Source organism: Danaus plexippus, chromosome 17, assembly GCF_018135715.1.
Source record: "Danaus plexippus chromosome 17, MEX_DaPlex, whole genome shotgun sequence".
Classification (NCBI taxonomy): Eukaryota; Metazoa; Arthropoda; class Insecta; order Lepidoptera; family Nymphalidae; genus Danaus; species Danaus plexippus.
In genome coordinates, this window is record NC_083548.1 from 2,957,866 (window position 1) to 2,985,735 (window position 27,870).

The 27,870-nt window shown below is 31.8% G+C and overlaps 1 protein-coding gene and 1 long non-coding RNA gene across 7 annotated transcripts in view; one reads left to right on the forward strand and one right to left on the reverse strand.

The window, feature by feature from the left end:
* Positions 1–27,870, reverse strand: part of LOC116771499 (protein gustavus) — a 42,660-nt gene that overhangs the window by 12,688 nt on the left and 2,102 nt on the right. Inside the window, exon 1 of one of the 6 annotated variants that reach the window (XM_061523393.1) lies at positions 21,061–21,565. The exons of 1 other annotated variant lie outside the window; for it this stretch is intronic. In XM_061523393.1, coding sequence (XP_061379377.1) covers positions 21,061–21,125 — 65 coding nt within the window. In that variant the 5' untranslated portion in view covers positions 21,126–21,565. Of the gene's footprint in view, positions 1–1,299; positions 1,561–9,726; positions 9,913–21,060; positions 21,566–27,870 lie in introns of those variants that run through there. 4 more of the 6 variants (XM_032663354.2, XM_061523396.1, XM_061523392.1 and 1 more) reach the window with 4 other exon arrangements.
* On the forward strand, positions 25,699–27,088 carry LOC116771500 (uncharacterized). The gene is made up of 3 exons (XR_004353600.2): positions 25,699–25,951; positions 26,076–26,171; positions 26,805–27,088. It is a non-coding gene; the product is annotated as an uncharacterized LOC116771500 (long non-coding RNA).

The window sequence follows — 27,870 nt, forward strand, 5'->3', positions numbered from 1 at the left end:
TGTAAAAGTGTTTGTGATGTAGGGAGTGAAAGCGGCGACATATGCCGACCTCATTCACATTGGAGTGTCGATCCGTCGCCATATGGTAGGTTTTGAAGTTATCCGACAATAGGTCGACGAAAATAAATAATCGATAACTAATAAAAGTTAAATTGCTATATGGGTTGAATTGGTTATTGTGAAAATAATGATAGTTATAGGACTACAAAGATTCGAAACAGTGTATCGTTTGTGGTAAGTTGTAAGGAACTGTAGAAATCGTCCTTCACCTAGGGCATCGTTGTGCTTGCTGGGCATCGATCCTACGCTTGCGTGACGAGTATATTTATAGATATTGCTTGACTGCAAACAAGACTTTATGCGTATATACGTACAATAAACCGCATTCTGTTCACGGGACAGATTAATTTGTTTAACAAAACATTTAATTAATCGCTACCAGCAGTATACTCATATAAAACACTGTGCAATTATCGTGACTCATGAAGTTACCATACAAAACTTTGAAGGCGGAAACTAGCTTAGGAGTGACGTAATGAGTTGTAGTTATTCATTAAGAAAGACGTGAGAACTGCTCCAAGGAGGTTACTATTAAAGTTGGAAACATGAAGCCGTTACGAGTTCCCATGAAAATGGATTGTTGTGTCTTGAGGCGTCAATAACCTCGCCGGTACGGATCATGGAGGTTGCAATAAATACAACATCGGCGGCGCAGGCCTGGTCAAGAGCCTTTCAAGGCCGGGAGGCGAGGCGGGGAGCGCCCCACATCTGTGCTGGGCCTTTATTACCTTACCGCCTGCATTCCAACAGAAAGTCCTACCCATTTTTTACGATATATAGAAAATGTATTTTTGACTGTCATATGCGAATTTTATAATATTTTAGAGGGTAAAAAGCGAAAATGTGGTATTGTAACAATGAACCTTGAAATAACCAAGAAGGAAAATTACGGACACCAAATTGGTCGACATTTCCATGCGTCCGGATTGAAAGTCGCGAACTTGTCTTACACCTTCGACTTATAGCTTTGTACTTTAAATATTAACGGAACGGATTGAAACATGCTTTGGATATCTGCCCCATCATTGCGGACAAAGTATCATTATTAGCAATCAGTAACGAAACAACAATAGTTGAAGAATGACTCCACAATTCCTATAAGAATTCTTTCACCAAAACATGACATTGAGCATCTGTCTGTCGGTTAACGTGCGTTGAAAAGAGACAGCCACATGTCATTCTCAACGAGGACTCGAGAAAGGAAGTTTGGTGACGGGAAGCGTTAAGATGCGGACTCACCGCAGGTCGAGGAAACGGGCGGCCTTTGTTCTCCTTTCACAGGACATATCGTCTGTTGTCTGTAACACTAGGATGACACTCCACCAGACGAACATAGGCACATGATCACAGTACGAGCGCGTGCCTCCGCGCACCACGACACTACCACTGGCGGCGAGTGATCGCGCGCACTGACTGAATGACTGCCGCGGCCGGTCGCCCGGAGCGCCAGCTACCTGCTCGAGTGGACGTTTCCGCGCATCGCGGCGCACGATCAGGTAAGCGATCACACTGTACACGAGCAACCTACCATGGGAGACTCATGGGTGGGGAGGACGACGGTTTCTTTTCACACTGTTAACATTATACAAATTTTATAGCGTTCTTATCTAAGGTATCCGAACGTTTTAATATTAATTGATAACTGTTGTTTACTCGAAAGGTCAGGGATTGAATTTTTAAACCTATTGTGTGTACGATGTGGACATTTCCCCTAAAACTTCTAGATTGCTGATAGAAATTAAGTTTAATAATAAACAAAACAACACAAGCATATGTTGCCCAATTCTTATACAAATGTCATTATCCATTACTTACTAAGTCTCGTCACTAACATAACCTACTTCTTTTACCAACGCACTGGAATTTCAAGTCCTTTTAATGACACAGACCGTTCTATTTTATCTGTAAAAATTATATGAATTTCATATCACATGTGAGTCAGAATCGAGTTATCGACTAACTTTCACCGACTTGCCTGTGTACACAATTAACATACCAATAAATATGTTAATTGAATACCCTTTTCTGTTCCAATATTGATATTTACTTCTTACGCCAAGATAGCATTTGTCTATTCTGTATACAAATTTCGTTGATTCCAGAGGAAAATTTTAATTGGATGAGTCGCAGCAGAAAATGTTCCGTCACAATAGCTCGGGTATGTAAATGGCGCATAATGACTCCAGAATCCTGAGCGTTTTCCGTGTACTTCTGCCTATCCTCTCCCGCCTCAACGAATAGCAAACGGGACGGGATAAGAATTCCCTCCGGATCCCTAAACGACCCTCTTGTTTTTTCCTCTACCGAAATATCATTGTTTCCTCAGCGTTGTTCTCAGAGTAATTTACTTTATAATACACAGCTCCGACCGAGCGGGCGTTCAATTCACATTTAAAATGGCGAGTCCCTGCTTTAAAACTGTTTGTAAATGAGTTTACAAGGATATTTATTGAGCTTGTATTAGTAACGTGCACATTTAAGACTATTTTGAAAATTTTCGAAGACTATAATTTCATTATAGGCAATTTTACTTTGACGTACACAAAATTTACGTTCTCTAAATGACTTAATGTCTCTTTATGAAGTTTAAATATGCAAATCCGAAGTTCTAGTATCATTTAGAGTGGCAAATTGCTGGATAGCAAATCCCCGGTCTCATTTGTCTTATGTTTATCCTGATTAAATGCTTTTGGTCACGTCTAAAATAAACAATGATGATATAATCACCTTTAAAATGTATACCGGTACGTATGCAACGCTAATTGTTTTCTATTTATAAAAATATTATCGTATTAATCTATTATAAGGATATAATTTTGAGATTTCTATGAAGAGCTCAATATGATTTTCAAGTGAAGTAAATTTTAAGAATAACAAAAAATCATCCATCATTTATACAAGTATGAATATACCTGGACTAGATATAAAGAAAGAGTATCCAGATATTTGCTGTTATTCGACTATTTTGTTTAAATCTCATATAGCTATTTTGAAATAGAATATGCGTTGAGAGAGGTGTTCGTATAGAGACTCATCTCTATACACGCCTAAAACGATGTGATCCTGAAGTGAAATTGCTGTAAGCCGTATATAGGTTAGAGAGCTTAAAAATAAAGCTGCATCGCGTCGGTTATGTCACATTTCCCTGGTTTCTTGACCAATATATCCGAGTGGCCATCAAAGCAAGACCTCATCTAAAATCTAGCAAAAGGTTTTCAAGTCCTTACGTCAAGACTTTCGCTTCAATAAGTCTTACCTATTTCATGATTAGAGTACCTTTTCACAATGTTTTACTGTGAATAGGTTAGTTTACACGTATTAAGCAATAATTTCTGATAAAAAGCTTTTTCTTAATGTATTTAAAATTAAGAATTTAATATGTTGTCAACATCATTTAAGAAGTTTTTTTACTTTTAAAAACATTCATTAAAGTCGGGAGAAAAGTTGTATATTAAAAAAATAACATAACATTTTACAAAAAATAGTCCAAGGAAAACTTACAAGTTAACGCTGATATGAAAATGTACTTACATGACATGGTTTTCAATAATAAAAAGCGATTTGCTTAAAAATTCAACAAATTCCAAAATAATCTTCCGGTTGAAGGTCCATCAATCCAGTTTAACCTTGTTATATTAACAAAAACGACATCTGAACGGTTACCAATTTATTATTACTGCACCAGTTGATATTAAGTTAGTTAGTTAACATCAATTAAACACAACATCTATTGATATATTAATTATAGCGATCAGCTGTTATTTAACCATATAAATATGCACTGATTACACGTTAATATCATGGAAATCGTATTAATGGTATTTATCATGTTTATTTAGCATTCTTTAATTAACTAACTAGCACAATAAGTTTCTGTACGTGCTGAATCAACAACGGTAATTGCTGATCAGTACTATTTTAGTCCTAGGCACGTTATAAAAATCAAAATGCACGCGATACAGCTATTAGGAAATGGGTGCCGCCAGCTTACAGACGATAACGTTTTCACTGGGCGGCCATAGTGGATGGGGAAATTGCGCTTTTCAGCGAAATGAAAGCCAGCCACGGTTGCAGGATTCCTTTTAGATAAAAAAAGGTACATAAATTTTCGGCCTCGTCGAGTCTTTCATGTGTATAGGAAGCCACAATAAAACTGACGTACATTCAATTATGATAAATTACTTTAAAGAAACTCACGTTATTGTGAAATGTCACTTATTTTATACGTATATGATAATTTAAGGTTTTTTTTCTAAATGTAATTTTATTTAATATAAATAAGATATCTTCCTATTCGTTTTTCAATATTAAAGGATAGGTGAAAGTGTATGATAGAGATATATTAAACAAATTATAAATCTATTATTTATGTTTAAACGGCTCATAAAATACCTCCATTACTAACGACTATATGTAAGATTGATTGAGAGGAAGTAATTCATAATATATTTTATTTAAGTGACAAGATAAGCAACTAAATTTGTAAATTAAATCTAAATATTTATCAGTGACTATTTGTTCAGGCGGCGGAAGTAGCGACATTGTAGACGGAGAATAAGGAAGAGGCTGTATCTACGCAACGTCTTACGTAATAAGGTCAACAAAACAATATAAAACATTTGTGAATTTTGTATTTGAATATAAAAAAAACCTTTGTTTTTTTTGTTTTGGTTTAATTTCTGGTCAGAATGCAAAATCCGTTTGCAATATTGTAACTTTTGGTCAACTCCATACAAACTTTTAAACATATAAATTATGTTGACAATAAAAGATACAGAAGATTTGAATTAAGGTCATGAAATAGCTTATTTTTATATACAAAAATATCAGTAAGAGAAATTTTATAATTTTCAGAATGTTCTTTTATCCTAAATATAGATATGTATTTAAAAAAAAAACTCTTTTGTGAGTTTCTTCCAAAAATTTCCATTCCATCATAATAATTAATTCATATATAAAAAACGTACAAAGTTGCAAAATAAAACAGGCATTTTATTTCTTTTATATTAATTAAATTTGTAGTAAAAAAAATTACCTTTCATAGATAATTAATTTAAAATTTACGGACTAAGTATATATTTGTTTAGTAAATTTTTGCTCTACAGGGCTAAAATACACGTGATTTGGAGAGATATTGATGGAATTTTTCGTCGATTAAATTAAGAATAATAGGATAAGGAGAAATGTCTGAGTATTTTATGGTACTAACGAACTTGAAATTTATTAGGACTTAGGATAAAATCTGCTTTTATTCTCTATTAAAATCCGCAAACGATGCAAGGAGATAAAATAGCTTTATTCAGTTGGTAGTCTCAATTTTATATTAATATATAAGGAATTTTAAAATAATATGTGTTATATTGAAGTGTAACTAGCAAGATATAGAACGTCTGGTCTTCTTACTTAAAAATTCATATCGACTGTTATTTCTGTAGATTTGGGTCAGATTAATTCTGATATATACAAAAATAAAACTCGAGTTAATATCGTTTAAATTAAAATTTTATAATGGAACATTCTATTTCATAACCTTCCCTTATACTTAGATTAAAATTTGAAAGAATTTTAATAAGTTTTAGTTTACTCTGTTTTACGTATAATATTCCAGTAAGGTAGTTTTTAGAAGCTGGTGTCGGGTGCGAATTTAGAATTAAACAGTATATAGGACGAGAGGTTTCTTAAAAAAAAAAGAGCTCACACCTTTACATGCAGACGTGCGCAGACAAAGGCTGTTAAGGACCACCCAGATCATAAAGAACCAAGGTAACAAATTTCAACGAAAACCCTACCTCAGTTTTTGTGCCAGGTTGAACGGACTGAAACTTTTGATATTATTATATTTTTAATATATTATTATATTTAGTTTTACTTTAAATAAAACTTTATATTACAAAATGAGTGTTGTAAAAATGTCTTCGCTTATTGTTTCATCAATACTTGTGTCATGTGAAAAAAATATATCAATTATAGTTTTAAATGATACGAAGTACAAAAGGTTTATATATAATTTATTAATTTATCTCAATATTAAATAAATATAACGACCGGATGCCATTTGACCTTTGGAATCCATCCAATATTAACAGTAAGAAGTTTATCCAATTACCAGTTTAAGAGAATATAGCTTCGGTTAAACTTTAAACAGGTCGCGACATTATTGTTTAAGAGTTAACTTGAAATAGATTATATATTTAAAAAAAATACCTAATTCTATACTAAGAGATTCTAACGTGTTTATACAGTAAATTAAATACCTACCTACTGTCATAGTTTTATAAAGATTAGTAAGAATGCCTGTCTATGAAATGTATTGATTGATACAAAGCTAACAAACTTTCTTGAACAGCAGTCATAAAAATATATATGAACTAATTAATAGATTCGATCTACCAATTAAGGAATATTGAACGTTTTCACTCGATATATTTAGTTTGACTAGCAATTAACTATAATATATTATACTGTTCTCATCACGCGATACTCAGATTGAAAGATTGTCGTGAAAAAATTTTGCTTTTCATTTCTGTTATAATCGATATAATATATTTAAAGAATAAATGTCATATCGCCTACAATAAGTGTATATTATATTTAAAAAAATAGTTTTCAAGTGGTAAAGACAAACATAAGTTTAACAAAATTAATACTTATACAGGTTAAATATCGTAAGACACGATAAAGGAAAAATCCGCGGACCTTATCTCGGTTGGATATGTAACAAACAGCCAGACAAGTGTTGGTTAAAAATATTATCAGATGAGAAGCATTCTTATAAAGGCATAATAAAATATACTGTTCTCGTGAAATAGAGGAAGTGTTGAAGGGACTGCAAAAAAAGGTACAACAAAACTTTAACAAAGATGAAGATAATTGTTACCAGACGTTGTGAAACTTGAATATTTATTTCCTAGTCATCAAGGTAAAATCCTTCATTATTTTCCCCTTATATTTTCAAACTTTACACTTAGGCTAAATTACAGAAGGTTTGTTGAGGATGCCTAAAAAATCTGAGATACTTAGTTATCACTTTTATTTCGTCCTTAAACTATGATAAAGCTTGAGATGAAAGAGTGGAACTAAGATTATTTAACATATATATCGGCACAAGCAGCTTCAACGACGGATGCAACATGAAAATAACTGGCACCAATTATTATAACACCTTATTGGGCGTCGTTACTATTGTTAAAAGTAAAACGAAATCAAAGAGAATAGAACTATGTTTGAATTCTGGTTTAAATATGACGTCTGGACGCACGACAGGGGACTGCAGAGTTCAGCGAGTGCGGAGCATAAAGAACCTTCGAGAAATACAAGAACATTTAGAAGAATTGAAGTTTCATTTTAAAATATCTGGAACTTACTGAAACAAGTGACATTAGAGACGTCAGCGAGGCTGGCGTCCTGTCTTTAAAATAATGAATTTGTAATAAAATCCGATATATATTATTATCAATAAAAAGATTATATTTTATTCTTCTATATTGAAGGAAGGTTCCAAAGTATGTGTGTCATTTTATACATTTTTATTCATGCATATTACATACAAGGATTATTAAGTTCGCGACAATAATTAAGAATTAATTCACTTTAAGGTTTTTAATAAATAAACATGTGGTGGGTGCAATTAAGTGTGTTTCTTCGTCTCTTATAAAACGTTTTGAGGTAAAGTGTGTTGTTTTTGTTTAGCATTATGTGCTAATAGGTATGTAGTTATCGTTAAAATGTCGTAATTGCGAATTGTAAGAATTCATATAAACGGTATATCGTTGTGTTTCATTATAGAACGGTTTTATTATCTAGAAACCATGAGCACATCTATTCAGTCAAGTTCACGGTAGTTAAACGACGAGATTTTCCTTAAGACACTTTATAAATGTCCCCCGTCATATTGGATTTATGTACTAAAGTCGATTACGTACTTTCATTTTAATTATTATTAACATATTTATTTAATTCAATATGCATATATTTTTGATTGTAAATTACTATTTAATTATTGACAGTTGAATAAACATGATTATTAGATTTATATGAAGACTTATCTGACTTGAAACTTGAATTTTCAATAATCATTCGACTGAATTTGAAAGTTTACTTTGAGCGTGGTTGTCACCTTTTACGTTCGGGAAGAGCTTAACGTGTTTTGATGAAGATGTATAATTTAATAATTTATTTATGAGAAGAAGAGAATGGATCAATACTGATTTCACACGTCTTTCTTGTTGGGTATAGTTTGTCATGGCTATATCTAGACAAATTTGAGGCATATTTTATGGTGTTATAATAGATATTTTGAGTTATTTCTGTAACTAGAGATTAAGTTTGTATTGTATTATATGGAAAAAGGAATTAACTCCATTTAAAGATATTGAAATATTCAGACTTTTTCTACTTTTTATAAAAAAATATACTATTTTCGCATATTTGATGTTCGCAGTCAGTAGAGTTTGTTGTGTGTATATTATATATATAATCGTTCTTAATCGGGGCGTGAGAAAGAATGTATTAAATTTAGGAAAAATGTCCACTATGTCTTACGTAGAAACATGAGCCTCAGTAGGAGTCCTCCTGAGTAGGAGTTGTTTATTAAAATAGAAGTATCTCAAGTAGTATAAAAAAAAGAGTCATTATTCAATAAACTAAGTCGAAAAATCAAATAGCGTGGGTGTTAATCGTAATGTTATTACAAGATCGTTTAATATAAACATTTGTATAAATCTCACCAATATGTTGTATGTAATATTATACTTAACTCTCTGATTCCGTTAACCGTATCGGTTAAAGCGTTAAATTGTCACAAATACCACATTACGAAGGTATAAAGTGTTACTAAATAAGCAAATAAGCATGTGAGTCCTTTCACGATATTACCAAGGTTTTCAACTTTTAACTCCAAGTATAACGAATATAAAAAGTAATATTATTTATTTATTTATTTATATATTAAAACGCTTAATGTAGATAAACATAACGACCGTCATCTAAATTTTATATTTTATTCAAATTTTCGAATAACTCAGATCTAAAATGTTCCCGTAATTATCGAGGTCTTTAGAGTGAATGGCGGTAAGGTAAGAATTTATCAAATGTCAATACCACGTCACTTATAAAAAAAAAAATCATCTCAAAAATTAAAAATCTTTATAATTATTTCAAAGCATACCTCTTTTTATATTTATATTGTGTTTTAAGTTTTATATTATATGAGACATCATATGACAAACGTATAAAAAATCTACTAAATATGTACTAATGTGTTGTTTTAATATAATATTATCATTAGTAATTATCTTTTTGGAGCGTAATTTCTGTGTTTATCACATCGTGTGTTAGACCGTCTGTTGTTTACGTCTCGATGGGGTCAAACTGATAAGGTTCCGCTGTTCATCTCTCACGTGTTATAAAACATATTTAAAATTATCGTTTGAAATTTTGTTACACATAAAATTATAATCCTCTTTCCATTCTTATTATTATTTATTATGATTACTTTTAAATCTTCAAGGATAATTGTTTGATAACCTTAATGTAATGCCGTCACCGTAGTGTAGACTTTTTTAAGTCATCAGTATAAAATGAACATACCCTGCTACAAATGGGACCGACAATATTAACAGTGTAATACATCAATTACAAGCACATTCACGTCGTCACCGAACCTACCTTAAGTAGCCCAGCGTAATGCTACCCAGCACATATATCCCATAACTTTATACCAACAAGATGGTTCACAGTTTATAACTAACGTATAACTTGTAACATTCACATAAAAAGTTCATACATCCGTCTGTATCACTGTCTGGTAGCACGTGTTCTGTGCAACGCGTCGAAAGCAACTGGGGACGAACGATCTATTATAGCGGTGCGCGTGCGCAGACTCGGTCCATTTCCCCCACGCAACTTGCCCCGTTAGAATTTGTCGTAGCGATAATCTGCTCGCCATATTAACATAAACAATGCGTCCTGTATATTCGGATGCATTGCGTTAACACGTATATACTTTTGCGGCCATTTCACTTGCGAATACATAATACATTTGAATATAATAACTTATTTATATTTAAGTTTTGGTTCATTATAATCTTAAGCATAATTGTTTTACATCTCATCATAAAAGATGTTTGATAGAACTTAGATAAAATTGATGATCAATAAATAGCCTGTAATAATATACTGTAATTAAGTACAATTATCTATAAAATTTCGCTCTCAATATCATAAAATTTAATATTTATATTATTTTTTTATTTTTTAATACAAGGGTAAAGTTTTTGTATCATTTACGAAACAATATGTTAATTTAAATGACAAATATTGTTACATACTTCGAGTTAAAAATGGATTTTCTTTTAACAATCCTATCTTAATTATGGGTAATTGTCAACTAATTTTAAAAGACATAAAAATTTGTACTCCATCATTCTTAAAACTTCCGGTGAAAAAGTAAACATAAAATACTGTTTTTTCTTTAATTATTTTAATGGGTTAACTACTTACTTGCTTAAAATTTATAGCCAGATCAAGATCACCATATTTGCGTTAGATCTTTTTTTTTATAAATAGAGTTACATTCGTTAGTACATTCTATTTAGCTTAATAGGATTTTTTGATTAACTGTATTACTCTTTAAAAAACGTTTATTTAAAAACATTACTACATGGCAGTATGGCGTTAGGTATAACCAAGTTGATCATTTTATTTTATACAACAAAAATGGGTTTCAAAGAAAAACACTTCGAAATAAATGCTTGGTCAATGTCTGTATTTCATAAATCCACTGCTTTAATTTAAATAACATTTAGTTTTTGGAGGTTTTCGGGGGCTTGATTATCATTATCTTTTTAAATTTTGTAATAAAATTTAACCTTATGAGACTATATCGAAGTGTGTTCAAACAAATTACTTGTATTGACTGAGTACTGTGAAAAACAGTTCAATTAATATAAATAATATTTAGAATGAATTCTACAATACCAAGCACGTATAATTAATGAAAGCGAACTCCCTTGGAACTAAATATAACCGTTAAAGGCTTAACTGACCCTAGGTTTAATCAGCGATCATTATGAATGTGTGCCAGAGACGGTATCGGAACTAGTTGCAGCTTTACAGTTAAATACTGCATAGTTTTTTCGTTGCATTCGTGATGTTATACCGTTAGTTACAATTTACCGTCATATGTCTCAGTCAACACCTACCAAGTTGCAGCATATTTATCTCGGAAGCACGCTTTTCTGTTGCTTTAATATTTTAAATTCTTAACTCGTCTTTTTAAATGCAATTGCGTTTTACTTACGTCTACGACTTGCTTTCCGTTCAATTATTTACCTGGAAGAAATAAAAAATATTATCAATACGTAATGTGACACATATTTTAAATTCCACTACAAAATATGGGAAAGATTCTCAGACTTACAATAAACTTCTTTTAATGTTTCAAAAGGTTTTTAGGCGTAAGCTTAATAATCGTCTTTGATATTAATTTGTGTTTTTGTTACTTCACATTTTTTTTAAACAAGTGCAACAAGACAATTAAATATCTTAAGGTAATAAACATTCTTGTTCTGGTTATTTAGTGGTTCTTTCATTTAACATTTCTTGACTATAAATATTGTGTACAATTAAATAAAAATCATAAAAAAATTGTATGTAATAAAGTATTCAACGAATTCAGAGGGATTCGAACCTGCGACTACGGGGATGACTACGGGGATATCACGTTTTAGACGATTTGCTGACTACACCATCATGCGCTTGCACGATTAGTCAGATAAAATATCTTGCGTTGCACGTGTCGATTAGTGTCCCGTTGTTTATTATTTATTACAGATTTAATAACACATTCAGAAGCATAAATCATGTGACTTAATGGTTTTAATAAGATCATAGAAATATTATTAAAAAGTAATTAATACCAGCATTGTTATTATAAAAATGCCATCTCGATCGTGACGAAATGTAAAAACTTATTTAGTGCTGTATAAGCATTATAAATGTTAATAATCTTGTTTATATTAAACTGTAACAAAAACATAAAAACGCGAAATATGTTACCGCTAACTCATATTCAGAGTGCACATATTTTGTGAGTCGGTATACAACACATATTATAGTGTAAATCATTAAAACGTTGCGAACTTGACCCAGAGGATAATCGTTACAATGCTTATTGCGAAAAGCCAGATGACGTAGCACTAATTGCATCACAGCTAAATCAATGTTTGCTCTAAGGAGGCCAAGTTCACAATTTTATCACAGTATTTGACGTATTTATAGAAGTCACTCGATTATTTTATAGCTCCAACACGTGTTGAGTTTCGTAAATTATTTGAATATTACGAAATTTTTCTGTTTGAATACCAGCAGTATTTTTTTATTAAGGACCTTGAGTGACGCTGATGATTCTGTAAGGCGATGATGAATGCAAGGTTAACGGGCGTGTTCTATCGGATACGATTTAAATAAATAATCACTGAGTCAGTATGTAACTGGAGGTATACCATTGGATATAACTTAGATGAAATAATTGTAATACAGATATATAATAGCGATATATTAAATGGATTGTAAATAAACTATTATATAGAATGCTGGAGCGCACTATTTGATAAAACATTTAAATGGTGTCCACTAGTCCATACACGAACATCAACCAATAAAGCCCAACGTCAAAGCGAAAACACACTGCAATATTTTTAACGAACGTCCAAAGAACACAATGGCGGGTGACAGTGGATACTTTTTTAAAGTTGTTTTTTGTTATACGCCGTACGGAAATTGCGTTGCTAGTTAGAACACGTACAATATAAGCCGTGGTACATCAACGGTCGTGATGCACTGGAACAAAATTGTCTTTATTGCTTTTGATATGATTGTAACACGGTCATTGTCGCGCCATCGATAATTAAATGCTATGAATTGCTTGTCTGGACCCAGCTCGTTATAGATATATGTAAAATATAAAATTAATACAGGACCGCCAAGCACATGAACAAGATACAAGTGGTTTCTATCGTTAAATATAAATAATTTGATTTTATACTTATTTCAAAGTAGGTCTTGCAAAAGCAAGTTTCTCAAACCGTTACTACTTTTTCAAACTACTGTGTTATTATAAAACTGTTTTAAGTTATATCAGAATAATCAGACTAAAATGTATGGGCATATAAGTTAAATAAGTGGATCCCTAAGACAAAATGTGTCACTAAATATGACACACATTGTGTTATAATTATTGCAAAATAAATTTACGACTACACTTAAATACTACGTGTTATTAATTAGTGGACTATTATAGACGCGTTAGGTTTTATTAAGGTCAGTGGAATGTAAAAAAAACTCTGATTTAGATCCAAGTTAAACGCAAGGTATCTTTGGTAAAGTCAAAATAACCGAACCAAAAGACAAATGTGTGTCGGTCGAAAAAATTTCCGAACATTGAAGACGACGAAATGAGAGATGAATTTTAAAATACAAGGTATAATATGATGAAAAGTGAGAATATTCTGATACAATTCGCTCTGAGTATTGGAATCAGTGTTAGAGTAGGTCGGAGTACTCTTCGTGGACAATAAAGAGACTTGATAATTAAGATTAAGCCTCAGCTGCCGATGACACTCTGACGAGTAAGTGTTCACTTCAGTTCTTGCGGCATGCCGACGAACGGTTGAACAATCATCTGTGTATAGTCGCAGGGAGTTTGCGCGCGCACTAGATCAATACCCTCGGCTGCGTCGACCACGTGAAGCTGCTACGAAATACTGACACTTATAACACCTTACACAATTATAACGCATAATATATCAACATTTAATAGCGTTACACTCGTATATCATTTTGAAAAATTAGCTTTACTATATTTGTATGTCCGTCATTAGAGGTGTATTTTTTCGGAAATCGATGCTAGTTATAACCGAGAGCTCTACTTAGTTCAGTGCCAGTCAACTGCGTAGGAACGCTATTTACCGTAACTTCGACTTCGGCTTAACAGCGCGTGTTTAACCTTTGAAGCTTATAGCGTGGCTTTAATACATTTCATGACGTACTTAATCCATTCAAATGGTACCATAGCTATTATAAATTATATAAAAATGTTAAATTTTGTCGGTTAACTTCTATTCTTGTATATTAGACTTTCGTGACGGACTAAGAAACTAAACTAAGTGCTGTTTCGTGACGGAGAAAATAAAAACTACGTGCGTCAACACTTCGATGGGTATTTAATTGTGGTAGCCACTCGGTCCGTTGTAATGGAATAAAAAGCATTTACATTGTTTAATAAGATGTTGAAATTAGAAATATTATTTAATTTTAAGAAACATTTGTAACCAAAAATATTATCTGCTATAAAATTTACTGAATAAAGAGGTCAAAGTCCCATCAGTGATTTTCATTATTATTCTTAAATAAACTCTGAAGTGAATTTTAAACGACTTTTACAGAGCACTATAATTATTTAATATCTATTAAAATTTTATTGAACATTTCGTACTTATATGAATCACGTTTTAAGTTCTAATCCTAACTGAACAATATAATAAGAAAATGCATAACGTAGTAAAGCGCAAAGCTAAACAAATACAGTCAGATTTTCGAAGAATCGAGATAAAAGAAGTCGGAACAAAAAGAAAGATTTGGCAAGTGAAATGTTAAAGGCAGTCTTAGTTTACAATGCATATAAAATAAGGAAGTAATATTAGCATTCAGCTAAACTGACGTGGTTAGCGTCGCGAAGGGTTCATTGAACGTTATTGTGCCATCCTCCAGGTAAACTATTCGCAATAATATGTATATTGTTGTAGGATACAGAAATGTTTTAAGCATCCGATGCTGAAGCAGAACATATATACCATGTTTTTAACGTACTAGTATATATATTTGTATGCCTACGTGTAATTTAAAATGAGCGCTCTCCAACAACGTGTGGCTTCCCCGACACACGTGTTGTCACAGTTAAATATAAACTAAGGTTCAATGTACGTGAGGGGCGACGCATACGGATAACCCGCTATTAATGTACATCAACAATCGACCGATGGGATTGGTGTTTACGTTATTATCAAATAGAAACATTTTAAAACGTTATCAGACGTTTTAATGACTGTATTTAATTTATTCATTTACGTAATAAGTATATCATAGCAAACAAGTCTCAATTCTTAATAAACACGTACACGTCATGTTATTGAACACATAATGTGTGTGAGCACTTATTAGGAGTAGAAAATACGATCATTATAAAAATCAATATGCATATTTAATACATTTATATATTATTTCAAAGTATATAAAATATATTAAGTAAACTAAGTAGAAATACTAAAATTGTATTGAATAGGTTAGCAGAGAAAAGTTTATCATCTTACCTGCTATTGTAAGTGGGGTGTACGGAACGGTTTACTTTCATCTGTCGGGTGAGATACGGTAACAAAACATTCCATTATTCAATGGAACACTGTATAAATGGCAACACGAAGGAAATCACAGCTAAGAGCTCACAGAAGCAGCGATCTGCTTTGTACTATTTAAAATTATTTTCAATTCCATTAATGCTATTTATTTAACGCAACCCGTCAGAGTAATTTAAGTTAGTTCGCTAACAACTTTTGTATGTTAATTTAGTACTGATTAAATTTAAAACAAGTCAATTGATTTAAACGTACTACATATAATGAATCTATTTATAAATGAGACACATTTTAGACTATTATCATAGCAAAATGATATGCTGAGATTATGTGCGTTATATGACGTAACTTGTATTATAGTATAATTTATCTATTGACATGATATCAATAGTCAAATGTTTGGTACGTGAGATCAGATGCAGTCAAGACACGTACGATAGCTGAAGGCTTAAAGCATCCAAATAAACGTGCAGGATAAGTCACTTGCTCGCAAAAGAAGTCTTAATTCTATTCTATATGGCTCTATAACATATTTTTGTACAATTTAATGCCCGAAATCATTGCGATTGCGAACAAATTATGAAATATATGTCGATATTGGTAAAAAGATATTTCAAGCGACAACCTCAGGATATATTTTATGTCGTTTCAAGCAACGTATTTATGTAATATATTTTTTATAACGTGGCAAATTTTTTCAATTATTCTGAAATGAATTCAAAAGGAGAAGAGTGTTTAAAATGTTTGGAAGGCCAATAATTTTATTGAACGATGTTTAATTTCTGTAATATATCGGATATGGTAAAAAAAGTGTATATAATATCACATAGCTTGAATATTCTAAATAGCCGTGGTCATAATATTTGCTGGGAATCCGTGGCACGTGGGACACAAAATAAAGACAAAGAGTTGTAACAACCAAGGTTACGTGAGACGTTGACGAACGCGGAAGTCACTAACTACCGCCTACAGCTCTCTATGTGGATTCTGCTAGGTTTTTTTTTTTTTTTTTACATCAACTTCCCACAACCTTGAAGGCATATGATTATATCATCAGAGGTTAAATGTAAAGGCGCTTAATATGCACCGAAGAACAGCGAAACGGTTTTTAATTAAACCGCTTTCCAATTCCACGGATTCGTCATGTAAGGTAATTAATTAATTTTCATTATATTGATTGAAAATTTATATTAGCTATCGTTAATTGCTTACATTATTCGAATTATTCATTATGTAATATATAAATATACATTACAAGTTAAAATAAGTAAATAGTTTTAGAACAGATATTTAAGAATGTTCTATGATACCCGTGATATTAGTTTTGTTATTTACCTCTTCTTATATACGAATGTTTATACATAGTAATTTAAATTGTACATAGTGTAGCGTGTTGCGTTTATTAAGTACAATTTATTTGCTTCCATTTTCAATCTGAATCAGTTGTTTACGTAAAATGTTTATGGAGCGATCACGTGGAACGAACCGTGTGCCTTCTATACGACGATTAGAAACGATAATGGAAAATGAATCGATATAGTTATTTAAAAAAAAACGTCAATATTAGTCTAGAGGATAAAAAAATATATAACTCAATACTCACATATATTGTGAAATAAGCAACTGTTTAGATTCTTTTGCAAGTCTTTAGTTTACGAACTATAATAGCTGCCTCGGAAATCACTATTACATATAGATATCAATCGGTCATTCGATACCGATTAAAATGACCATACACATAAAAAAATATTTTAATTACATTTGAATAATTTACGTATTTGAATACAAGCCGCCGTATAGAATGAAACGATACAAAACTTTATTGCGAAATCGTTAAAAAACTCAAACAAAATCTCATTCAGACATATTGATTTAACGGAAACCGCGTGACATTTCACAACGGAATGGTCACGTACGAACGAAATGGCATTTCGTTTACAATTCACAACGATACATTTATATGATGTATTCATATATTAAAGTAAAATATTAATTTTAACTACTTTACATGTATCGTGAATGCGTCAGTGTTGGTGGGTACGTCAGTTTAGTTGTAAAGATAAATAATACGCTGCAATTCGAATTAAACCGAGTAGCGAGAACTGTGCTTTAGATAAAATGTTGGTTCAAGGAACGGCCGGCTCTAATTTGATATAACGCCTGAGGTATCGGCGATGTTTATATTATAACGTCAGTAGTGATGGTATATTCGACGTCTAGCGTTTACGGTAGATCGTTTCATTGTCTTTCAAGCCACTGAATGATACGTTGCTGTCGATTTTATGTTCGCTATAAATTCTATCAGTTTGACAAACTGTCTATTGTATTTCAATGCTTCCTAGTTTTGATTGGAATCGATTTCGGACCAAAAAGAATTAGTTCAGTTTTGCCGGTGATTGAAGTACGGTCTATAATTTACTTGGTAGCATACACGAAAAAAAGTAGACAGACGAAACAAAATGTTTCATTTGAAAGAGGTTAATTTTTTAAAGTCGTAAATTAATTTTTATCTGAATCATACAATTTAATTTTATTTAATTTTATTATGAATGTAAAAGATCCGTTTAATTTAGGAACTGGTAGTTTTAGATCAAAGATGCATGCTATTAGTATGGGTGCAGACTAAAACTTTAGTAAAGCCAAGTCAAAATATTTGAAGCCACACGGTAAGTAACGGTCTTGTCGGCAAGTTGCGTGCTTAACTCCACTTACAACTGTTCCATGTTAAATTATAAGACTTTCCACGAAATACGATTCAAAAACTATCAGCAAGCTGCTACATATTTACAGTGAAATGGTCTGACGAAAGAAATGACTAGGAGAATTTTAGTATTTTTCTTTTATACGGTTTTTATTTATATTATTTATTACTTTTATTTCTGTTTAAACAAAAATTTATCTCAATTATTACATGTAATTAATATATAATTTTCAGCGAATTAATTCGAGCGGATTAATTAAGTGTAATTGAAGCCTTATTAATGGTAATACTGTTTTTTTAATATAAATTTTAATTAACATGAAAATGTATGGAGATTATTGCTTATTATAATGCGATCCAAGCTGTGGTTTATATACTACAAATAGCGCAGTCTCAAACAACGTGGGGGGGTTCACGACCAAAAATAAATGTTCCAACATAGAGCGAAGTCTTCTGAATGAGTGATGTCACCTCATTGTGATTCTGTGATATTCTTACTTATATGTTGAATTACGAATGTCAATCTCACTAGCTCTGTACATTAATATTCATTGCATGATCAAGTATTAAGTATTATAATACGTTTAGATTATACTTTAATGTTGGTATTATTTTATATAACACCAAATGCCTGTGGCTTTGCCCGCATCACGCACGTTAAAACCTTGTTTGATTATACGTAAATATTAAATTAAATAAATTTAAAAAAAATCCATATTTTCCTCTATATATCTATTTGAATACTTTAGTTTGGGACGATTTAAGAATAAAATACTCTAAAACTATCCGTCTTATAACTTGATGATTCATGCCGGTGATAAGGTGTTTCTATTGTGATTATGGTACATATATGTAAAAAATAAATTTGATATGACTGCACTATCTTGTCAGATGCCTTTTCCATGATGGCCTTAATTCTAATAACGTTGATGCTACATATAAAGCTATTTTAAATGATTAAAGAACGTGTACTGAAAGCATTAATAATAAACGCGTCTGATACAATTGTTTATCTGGTACCAGCTTCACGTATCTAAACTGTAGAGCAATGTTTTGCAAATTGAAACTTTTCTATAGATAAAGTTAAGATGGAACTCAATAAAATCGAAGGTTCAGCAAATTGGATAGCGATCGAGATGAAAGGGAACAAAGTTCTAAAGTAAAAAACCATAGTGGGATAACTTTTTAACTGTTCATTATAGCCGTTTGACTGGAAAATCATTAAAATTCCCGTTTTTACTGTATTCTTATGATATAGGCAAAAATTTAAGATTATATAAAAAAGATCAATTATTAGCATATAACATAATGATACATATGTTAATGATATACATTTTTTATAACTATGAAATTGTTTAAGAGAAACTATTTAAGCTAATAATAAAATGTAATTGGCATTCCGTTCACCCCCTGTATAATTGATGGACTTCAATAATTAGCGGTTTCAAAGCATAAATGTCTAGGTCAGGTTAGGTATTGTATTACATTGAGAACTGTTTTATGATTATTATATAATATTACGGTGATTACAAATTAATTGCTAACCACAGGTTCGTCCGTACTTGATTACATACACAAACTATTCCGATAAATGTCAGTGTGTAATTACGATATCTGACTAAATATGTATTCACTAATAATATTAGTAGTTTTAAAAAACAATGCTCGTAGATATTCGATTGAACGATATTGTTCGGACTCAAATACCTTCAGTATTAACTTTAATTAATCAAAAACGGGAAACTGTTCGTATTGTATTCAGCATGACGATGAAAAAATGCGCTAAGCGTACTGAATACTGACATTTATACAAACATATATATATTTTTTTTTCAATTATAAAATATATAGAGATTTGATAAAGGTGGCGTAGCTAACTATGTGTTAAGATTATTATCAATATAAATGAATCACTTAAAAACCAATTATAGTTATGTCATTATATATTATGTGCAAATGAATCTAATATATGTTATTTAATAATAGTTTATTACTATTGTTCGTGTGTGAAGTCATGTTTTATATTTGTGACGTCATTGTTGTTAAAACAGACGATAACACAAACAGACATCACAAAGTTTCGCGAGACAATGACAATATATATGAATGTAACACATGATAAAATTTTAAGAGATATAATGACAGAAAGCTATTTAAAAGTTCCCATTATATATAACGTTAAAAATATTTAAAAAAAGTATTTGTTTGTAACCAGTAGTTCACTGCAGATAACAAATTATTGTACACGCTGTTTTGAAAATACAAAATTAAGTAAAGAATGCCGGATGAGGTAGAGAATAATATTGTTTAAGATAAAATTTTGTAATTTTTCGCAATTTTTACACTAATTTGCTATAATCATGATGGAGGAGACGGGATGGAAGGTTGTTTATCATTAAATAATGCTGTTATTTCAATATAAACATGTTATTTTTCAGTGAGTGTTAGGTATAAAATATAAAATTCTTCTTTCGGATTTTATTTTGTATATAATGTGTTACCCTTCCTTGAATGTTAATTTTATCAGCATAGGGCATGTTATCAACATAGTCATTTAGGGCAACGTCCTGATACTAGTGACTGTATCAGTTCGTACCAACATAATATGTCGTTTAAATGTACGTCATTGGAACAGTTCAAACAATAAGCGAGCTACATACGTAACGTATCGTAAATATTGTTTATTATTAACATTAAATATATATATAAGATATGAATTTTATGTATTATTTTAATGTAAACACAATATGTAAGTGCAATAGAGAAATAAAAGATTTGTTGTTTTGTTTAAGTACTATAGATTTTTGGGTGTATTAATGAAGTAAATAATTACATTTATGAATTTCTTATAAAAATGTAGTATTTTGTATGATGTATTCAATATAATACCTAGTTAGGTCAAGAGCACCGGGCATTCCAGCCGGCACGAACCAGGCCGGCAGCGGCGTGCACATCCGCAGCCAAAAACTCCTCAGGAAACCATGCACCGTTGTTTAATTACGATCGTCACTCACATTTAATAATTGAACACTTTTATTTCGAGACAACAGTTCAAACACTACATTAATGGACGAATATTCCCAGTTTCAAAGCTTTAGTTATACGGACAAAAGCGAGAAATAAATGCAACGTAATAATAATAAATCAAAAAGAAAAAATTAGGTTCGAGAGCGTCCGGACTACTTTTCGACTAAGTTAAGGGGTGATCGTAATTAGAGGGAGCGATTGAATTGAAAAGAGTAAGGGTTGCTATGCGTAGGGTCGATAAACTTTTTACGAAGGGCCAAAACTAGACAACTATCAAATTATAATGGTTAGATGAGTACTGGCAGGGTATCGCGAATGTGGCGGACGTGGAGGAGCGCTCAGCTCGTCGCTCCGATCCCAACTGACGTAGCTAGCCGCTGTACGGCGGCTTGCGTTCGCAATAGGGAATATTTCAACTCGAGCGACATAGATGCGGCCCTCACTATAATTCGTACCGCCCTCAGATATCTTCCGTACATATTTTCTAAAGCGTCCTCGCCTTTAATTTAATATCAGCAAACGGCTTTAATTGCTTTCGAATTCATTGAAATTCCCATAACATAAATTACCACTACGGCAACGAGATATAACTCATTGGAGCGAATGTGAAAAAGCTTTTTAAATAGAAACGTATGTGGTCAGTGGGATTTTATTCGTCCGAAATTCGTACAAGCCGGCACGTACGTAAGGCATCGCCCATAAAATACCGTGATATCGGACGTAGTGTCACTGAGCCGTGCTATCTATACACATTGAGATTCAGAGAACTGACAAGAGGAAAATATCTTCAATAGCTGGCTGGTTTACGATCGTGGACTAGTTATGAACGATATTTTGTATCCTATACGCTATAACGATAAATAAATACGTACATCGCAACCAATAGCACGCAACGCCGACCGACGTCCGTACTGAATTATAGTAATAATTAAATATGTTATAAACATTAAGGGATCTCCCATTTTATCAGAAGCGAATGCTTAGATAAAAATTAAGATAGATCCATAGAAAATAGTGGCCTCTGTGTAAGGTTGTAGTGTTTTTAATATTGAATCATTGTTTTACTTAATATTAATAAGTTTCATTAAGTATCATTAGTATGTATCGGTCAAGGCGGCCGTAGAACATCCGACATTGTACATTTTAATGGCTCCAGTTAATAAGATGAGGCAGAGTTTCCAGTTGTTAGTTTTAGCGAGAGGTTTAGTATTCAATCTAAAAGTTTGAACGGTAAAGCGGATCTTGTTTGATTTTAATTGCTCGGCTAACTTTATTTAACTTTTACTATGTAAGCGGCTACCTTCATGAAATTTAATTTACTTGATCGTCTAAAGCTTTCCGTTATAAAGTTATATATAGTTACTTTAAATGTAACTCACTGAATTTAATACTTTACTATTACTTTAACTGCATTTATTTTGTACATATGTACTTAAAGATTTGTAGTTGTATTCTGTAAGCCGCTTACGGCCTAAATCTTTGCCTTCGCACCCGCTGTGGCTTGGTTGTGTTTTATTTGAGTATTATCTTTTGATATCATTCATGCTGAATAGTTTAATCGTAAAAAAAAATCAGTTTTTAAATATTATAAACAATATAATTTTATTTTATTATCACAGATCATAAAAGTCAATAAGTTATGAAACTGCTAATAATTGTATAAATGACGTGACCTAATGGAAAAATCCTGTAATAAAATAATCAATCAATATATTAAATAAATAGGGCAAGGAAGCTGTAGGTACTCTTAAATTAAATAAATCGTCATCAGCGTTAATAAAAATGATCTTTTTATATAAAAGGGCACGAGCTGTGTAAGTCTCTATATAAAATATCACTAGTGTCATGTTTCGTAATCTCTGAGGTCGGAGGTAATACCAGCGCAGGACACACAGACAAGGTGAAATTCGGTTTAAGTGAACGGAGCGAGCGTAGGCGACTAAGCCTTGGTTGTATTATACAATTTTATACATTTTAGCAATTGGCTGAATAATTTTTTTTTTTTACCAAAGAGGTTCCCTTAAAACTGCATTAACTTGCATAACTATAGATTGACTCCTAGAAAATAGAATTATATACATTTTAGTAAATTACTGGATAAATAATTGGTTTTCATGAAAGATTTTTCGCTAAAGTGAGCTGTTTGATTCATAATTTTAGACATTGAATTTGAAAACTTCACACATTGTAGTAATTGGCTGAATGTAGATGTTCTACAAATGAGGTTTACTTAAAATTGTGTTCTTGGTCTCTTTGTGTCATATTATAAGTTGAACTTTAAGGTTTGGTTAATTTTAGTAATTGACTCGTTTTTTTTTTAATTTCCGAAAGAGGTTTTGTTAAACATGCCTGGCCTTATCATATTATACCTGTTTGAGTTCTTCAGTAATCATGTTTATTTTCCGCAGACGCTACAATAAGTGACGGAGCTCACCTTGTGGGTTCAGCCTTCAAAACTACTTACTATTTGAACACTGCAAGGTGGCATTGCGAAAGTTGACAACGCCGTACGTGAGATGCCTACAGATTATTGTAATTCTGCCCAGTAAAGATTTTAAGTTAAGTTTCATTATTTGATTTTCTGAGCAATGAAATGTTTTAAAAAGAAAAACTATTTTGTTTATTCATAATAGTAAAAGATGTAACTTAACTTCTATATAGAAACAAAAATAAATGTGTTTCATTATTTTATATGGGAGATTAATTTAGATACAAGTCGCGGATTAGCGGCGTCCATACTCAGTTATGTTAATTACTTGGCTTGTTAATGCGCAAGTCAGCGGATGACAAATTTTGACACTATGAGATAGCCATCTGACCTCATTCAACGATCTGACCACTAACGTATTAATCCTGTCCTTTTTGTCAACAATCGGATTACGAAACGCATCATTTAAACTACAATATAAAGTGATATTAATAATTCGCATACAAAAATTAAATAAATTTTTAAAATATCAGCTGATAAGTTTAAGAAGCTGACCGTATATTTATATATGCATGTATGTAAGTGCGTTCGTATATATATTCACCCGGCAAGGTTGCGGTGTCGTAACAATACCAACTAAAGAATCTCAGAAACTTCGCCGCGTAAGGATACAGTGGATTCATAAAAATAACATAATTCTTTAGCACTCCATAACCTTCGTTTAAACACAGATACCTTCTAACACGAGGCAGAATTACAATGTTATTAAATATTCTTAATTTATTCTACTGCTATACTTTTTTGTTATTATCATATAAATAGATTTAAATGTAACAATTTTTAATTAATTTTGTTGTATTGTAATATATTTTGATAATGGAGTTGGTGAATATTTTGTTATAAGACGTGGGTAATTACAGTCTAAGTTTTGTTTGTCAGATTCTCTTGAGATATTATAAATTTGTTCAGAGTAAGAAATATTATGATGTTTGTTACTTAATTATATTACTAATTACTGTAAAATGATCGTATTTACGTACTATTATTAGTCTTGTTAGGTTTGTTTTTACAAGTATTTCTCATAATTTATAATACATATATATGTATATATGTATGCATGTGCGTGTGTGTGTGTGTGTGTGTGAGTAATATTAAACAATCACTACAAATTTGAGTCTCCATAAGAGCCTTATTACTTCTATTTTAAAATAATCTGTTATGTAGTTAGTATGTGTTTGATTAAAAAAATTATAATCACGATGTTTCTTGAAACGATTTAATTAATATCTTATTGAGTTGTAACAATTCTATAGGGTATATTTTATGAGCAAACTATTGTTCTATTTCCGGTTGGTTTAAAAATATATTGAAATAATTACGGCCGCTGTATTAAACAGCTGTCAAAATGTTTGAGAAGCTATTTGACATTATTTAAGTCAGTTGATGGCGTTGACAAATCCTTTCAGTTAAATACTCATTGCTATCGATAAATCTATAAAATCAATATTAACCACGCTTTAATCTAATGTTATTGTGTTAAATTTCATTACAAGGTACAGTGCTAATATGTCTGTTTTTTCTATCACATAGCTATCCAAAAAAAATCGTTTTCATATAATGATTTTATACCCATTGTAGATTGACGAAAACCGTAGTTATGGGGTATGTATTAAGTAAAGTTTTGAGTATTGAGCGGAGTGAGAGATATTTTTTGTCTCAGTTTATTTTCTCAAATTTATATCGGTATTTTATTTTTTATATCCAATAAACATGTATGTGATAATATAATTAAAAGATAGACGAATATATTTTCATGAAAACGTCTAGCTTGCATATGTTTATCATTTCGTAACATTTCACCAAAACTATAATAAATTTGTCGACATATAAAAATTTCAATCCATTTTAAATAAAAAAAATTACATCGAAAAATTTATTACAGCGATTTACATATAGAATATATTTTTTATATTTCACACGTTATTCTCATACTTGGTTAAGGTATTGATTTTTCGAAACGTAACCAGTATCAGCACTTTATTATTATTTCTAAAAGACTTGGGCCTGTCCAGAACCAATATCAATTCATTCTTGGAACGTACTTCGAAGGCAGCCCTAGTAGGTTCTTTTCAAATTAGTTTAGGTAGAGAGAGCAGCTTGGACGGTGGACTCGAGCGTTCAACGTGCGTTAGATAGGGGCCCCTTAAACCTACACCTGGTTTGCAAGTCCCAGGCACTGTTGAAGCTCCTCCCCCTGCAAAGCGATGGACCCGACACCCGCACGATGAATACATTGAATGATAAGAAGTTTCGTCTCTATACTGGGTCAGTGCATATAATGTTATTCTTAATTTACCATTTAGCGTCAGGAGGAAAAAGTGATGTTTATTGTTCAGTTTATGTTATATATACATATATTATTTTCGAGATATTCGCTTTTGTTTCTCAGTGATTCGACACCATAACGCGTTGAAGCCTCAGCGATTAATCTACATCAGAGTATGATAGGAAAGACGATGGAGATCGTGTTGCTGAATCTTATTAAGTAGGTGTCGGTATGTTTACCAGTCAAAGCAATAATATACAATTGAATATTAATGGCCCGCCTTGTCGACGTGCTTAATATATTAGCGCAAATGATTTGTGACCACCAGTAGGTTGGCATTACTGTTCATTTGAATGCAAAATCATTCGTGTTCAAATACATATTGATATTGGATTAAAACAATTAATTTCTATTGAAATAAATTTGTAATGGCTTATAGACTTGACATATCATTGTACCAATGGTTATGTGGATTTAAAAAATATTGGAAATTAATTATTATTTTCTTTTATTTATTGTCTAGCTCCTAGACTAAATGAATTTTCTTATTTTTGCAAGTGTACCCTTACCCTTGAAGAAACTTAGTTTATCATTTGATGTAGAGAGTATATAAGAAATAGTTCCGAACGTGTCTTATAATACTATCAACATATTATACTGACATAAAAATTATAGAAACATTTTAAAAGTCCCAATGTTTTATAACGCAATAAACATACAAATATTAATTAAAATAACCATTCACTTATTATAAAAATCGTTAAAAACGTATTAAAATATATTGAACAGCCGCAGACGTAATTAAGAAGAATGTTCCGATAGTACAAATTGAATGTTTTAAAATTATTTCAGGCGTCTGAGACCGATGAGAGCATTTCAGCGGCAGGTTGAACGTCCTAGGCTCAAGGCCTAGACCAGCTGAGTTGGTGACCGTCCGACGGTTCAAGGGCGCCGGGTGAATGCCACCACTCATATTTTTTTGCGAGCGTCACTAGCTTACGTGATACAGGCCTTATCGAAGCCGGATGAACAAATCTCGTACTAATAACTTAAGTCATTTGTATTTCAATACAGATATCCGACAAAAAAAAACCTCACATGGTATTCGTGAGCACTTCAACGGCCTCGTTTTATTAAAGCGCGTAATTTTAAATTGGTTTCATATCGGCTATAAGCTAAAGCTTCTGGCCGGTTTGCATTCATTATTTTTTATCCAGTAAAAACTAGGATATCAAAGTAGTACTGAATCCTTTGTTACAAACAAACTTCCGCAGTGAGATTTTCATACTGGAATCGTGATTTTGTAAAATATAAAGGATTTCTTAGTAAAAGATAACAACTAACAAGTTACACCTGCGAGGCGGTATAAGGTGAAACCGTGAGGCCTTTGTTCTTTCTGGTCCGAGGCACGGCATGTTATTTTTTTTTTCTTTCTGTAGAGTTTCTCCCGAGGACGGAGCAGGTAGGCGAAACACAATGATGTCCGCAGCATTATACAGAGTGTAACGAAATCAGACGGTGTAGGAACCAGCTTTCGTAACTTTTGTAACTAACGTTTGTAAGACTTTAACTTTGTTGACATACCAAACGAAGCTTTCGTGGAAATAATAACAAAAAACAAGATTTTTGTTTACATTTTACGTTGAAACGAATATAGTTACAAAGGTGAATTTTTACTTCACTGAATCAATTTCATATCTACAGAGACACTAAGAGTAGGAATATATAAAAAGATATTAGTGGGTACTGATATGGAACATGAGTTAATATTATTGGAGCGAGTTATTCCTGAAGAGCTATTTCGCTTAAATGAAACCAAATAACTCGATGGTTTTGAAGTCAGTGGACAAAAACTACTCAAAAGATTTATATATACGGTTATTCATGTCCGTAGCACGTACGAAATTATAAGCGAAAA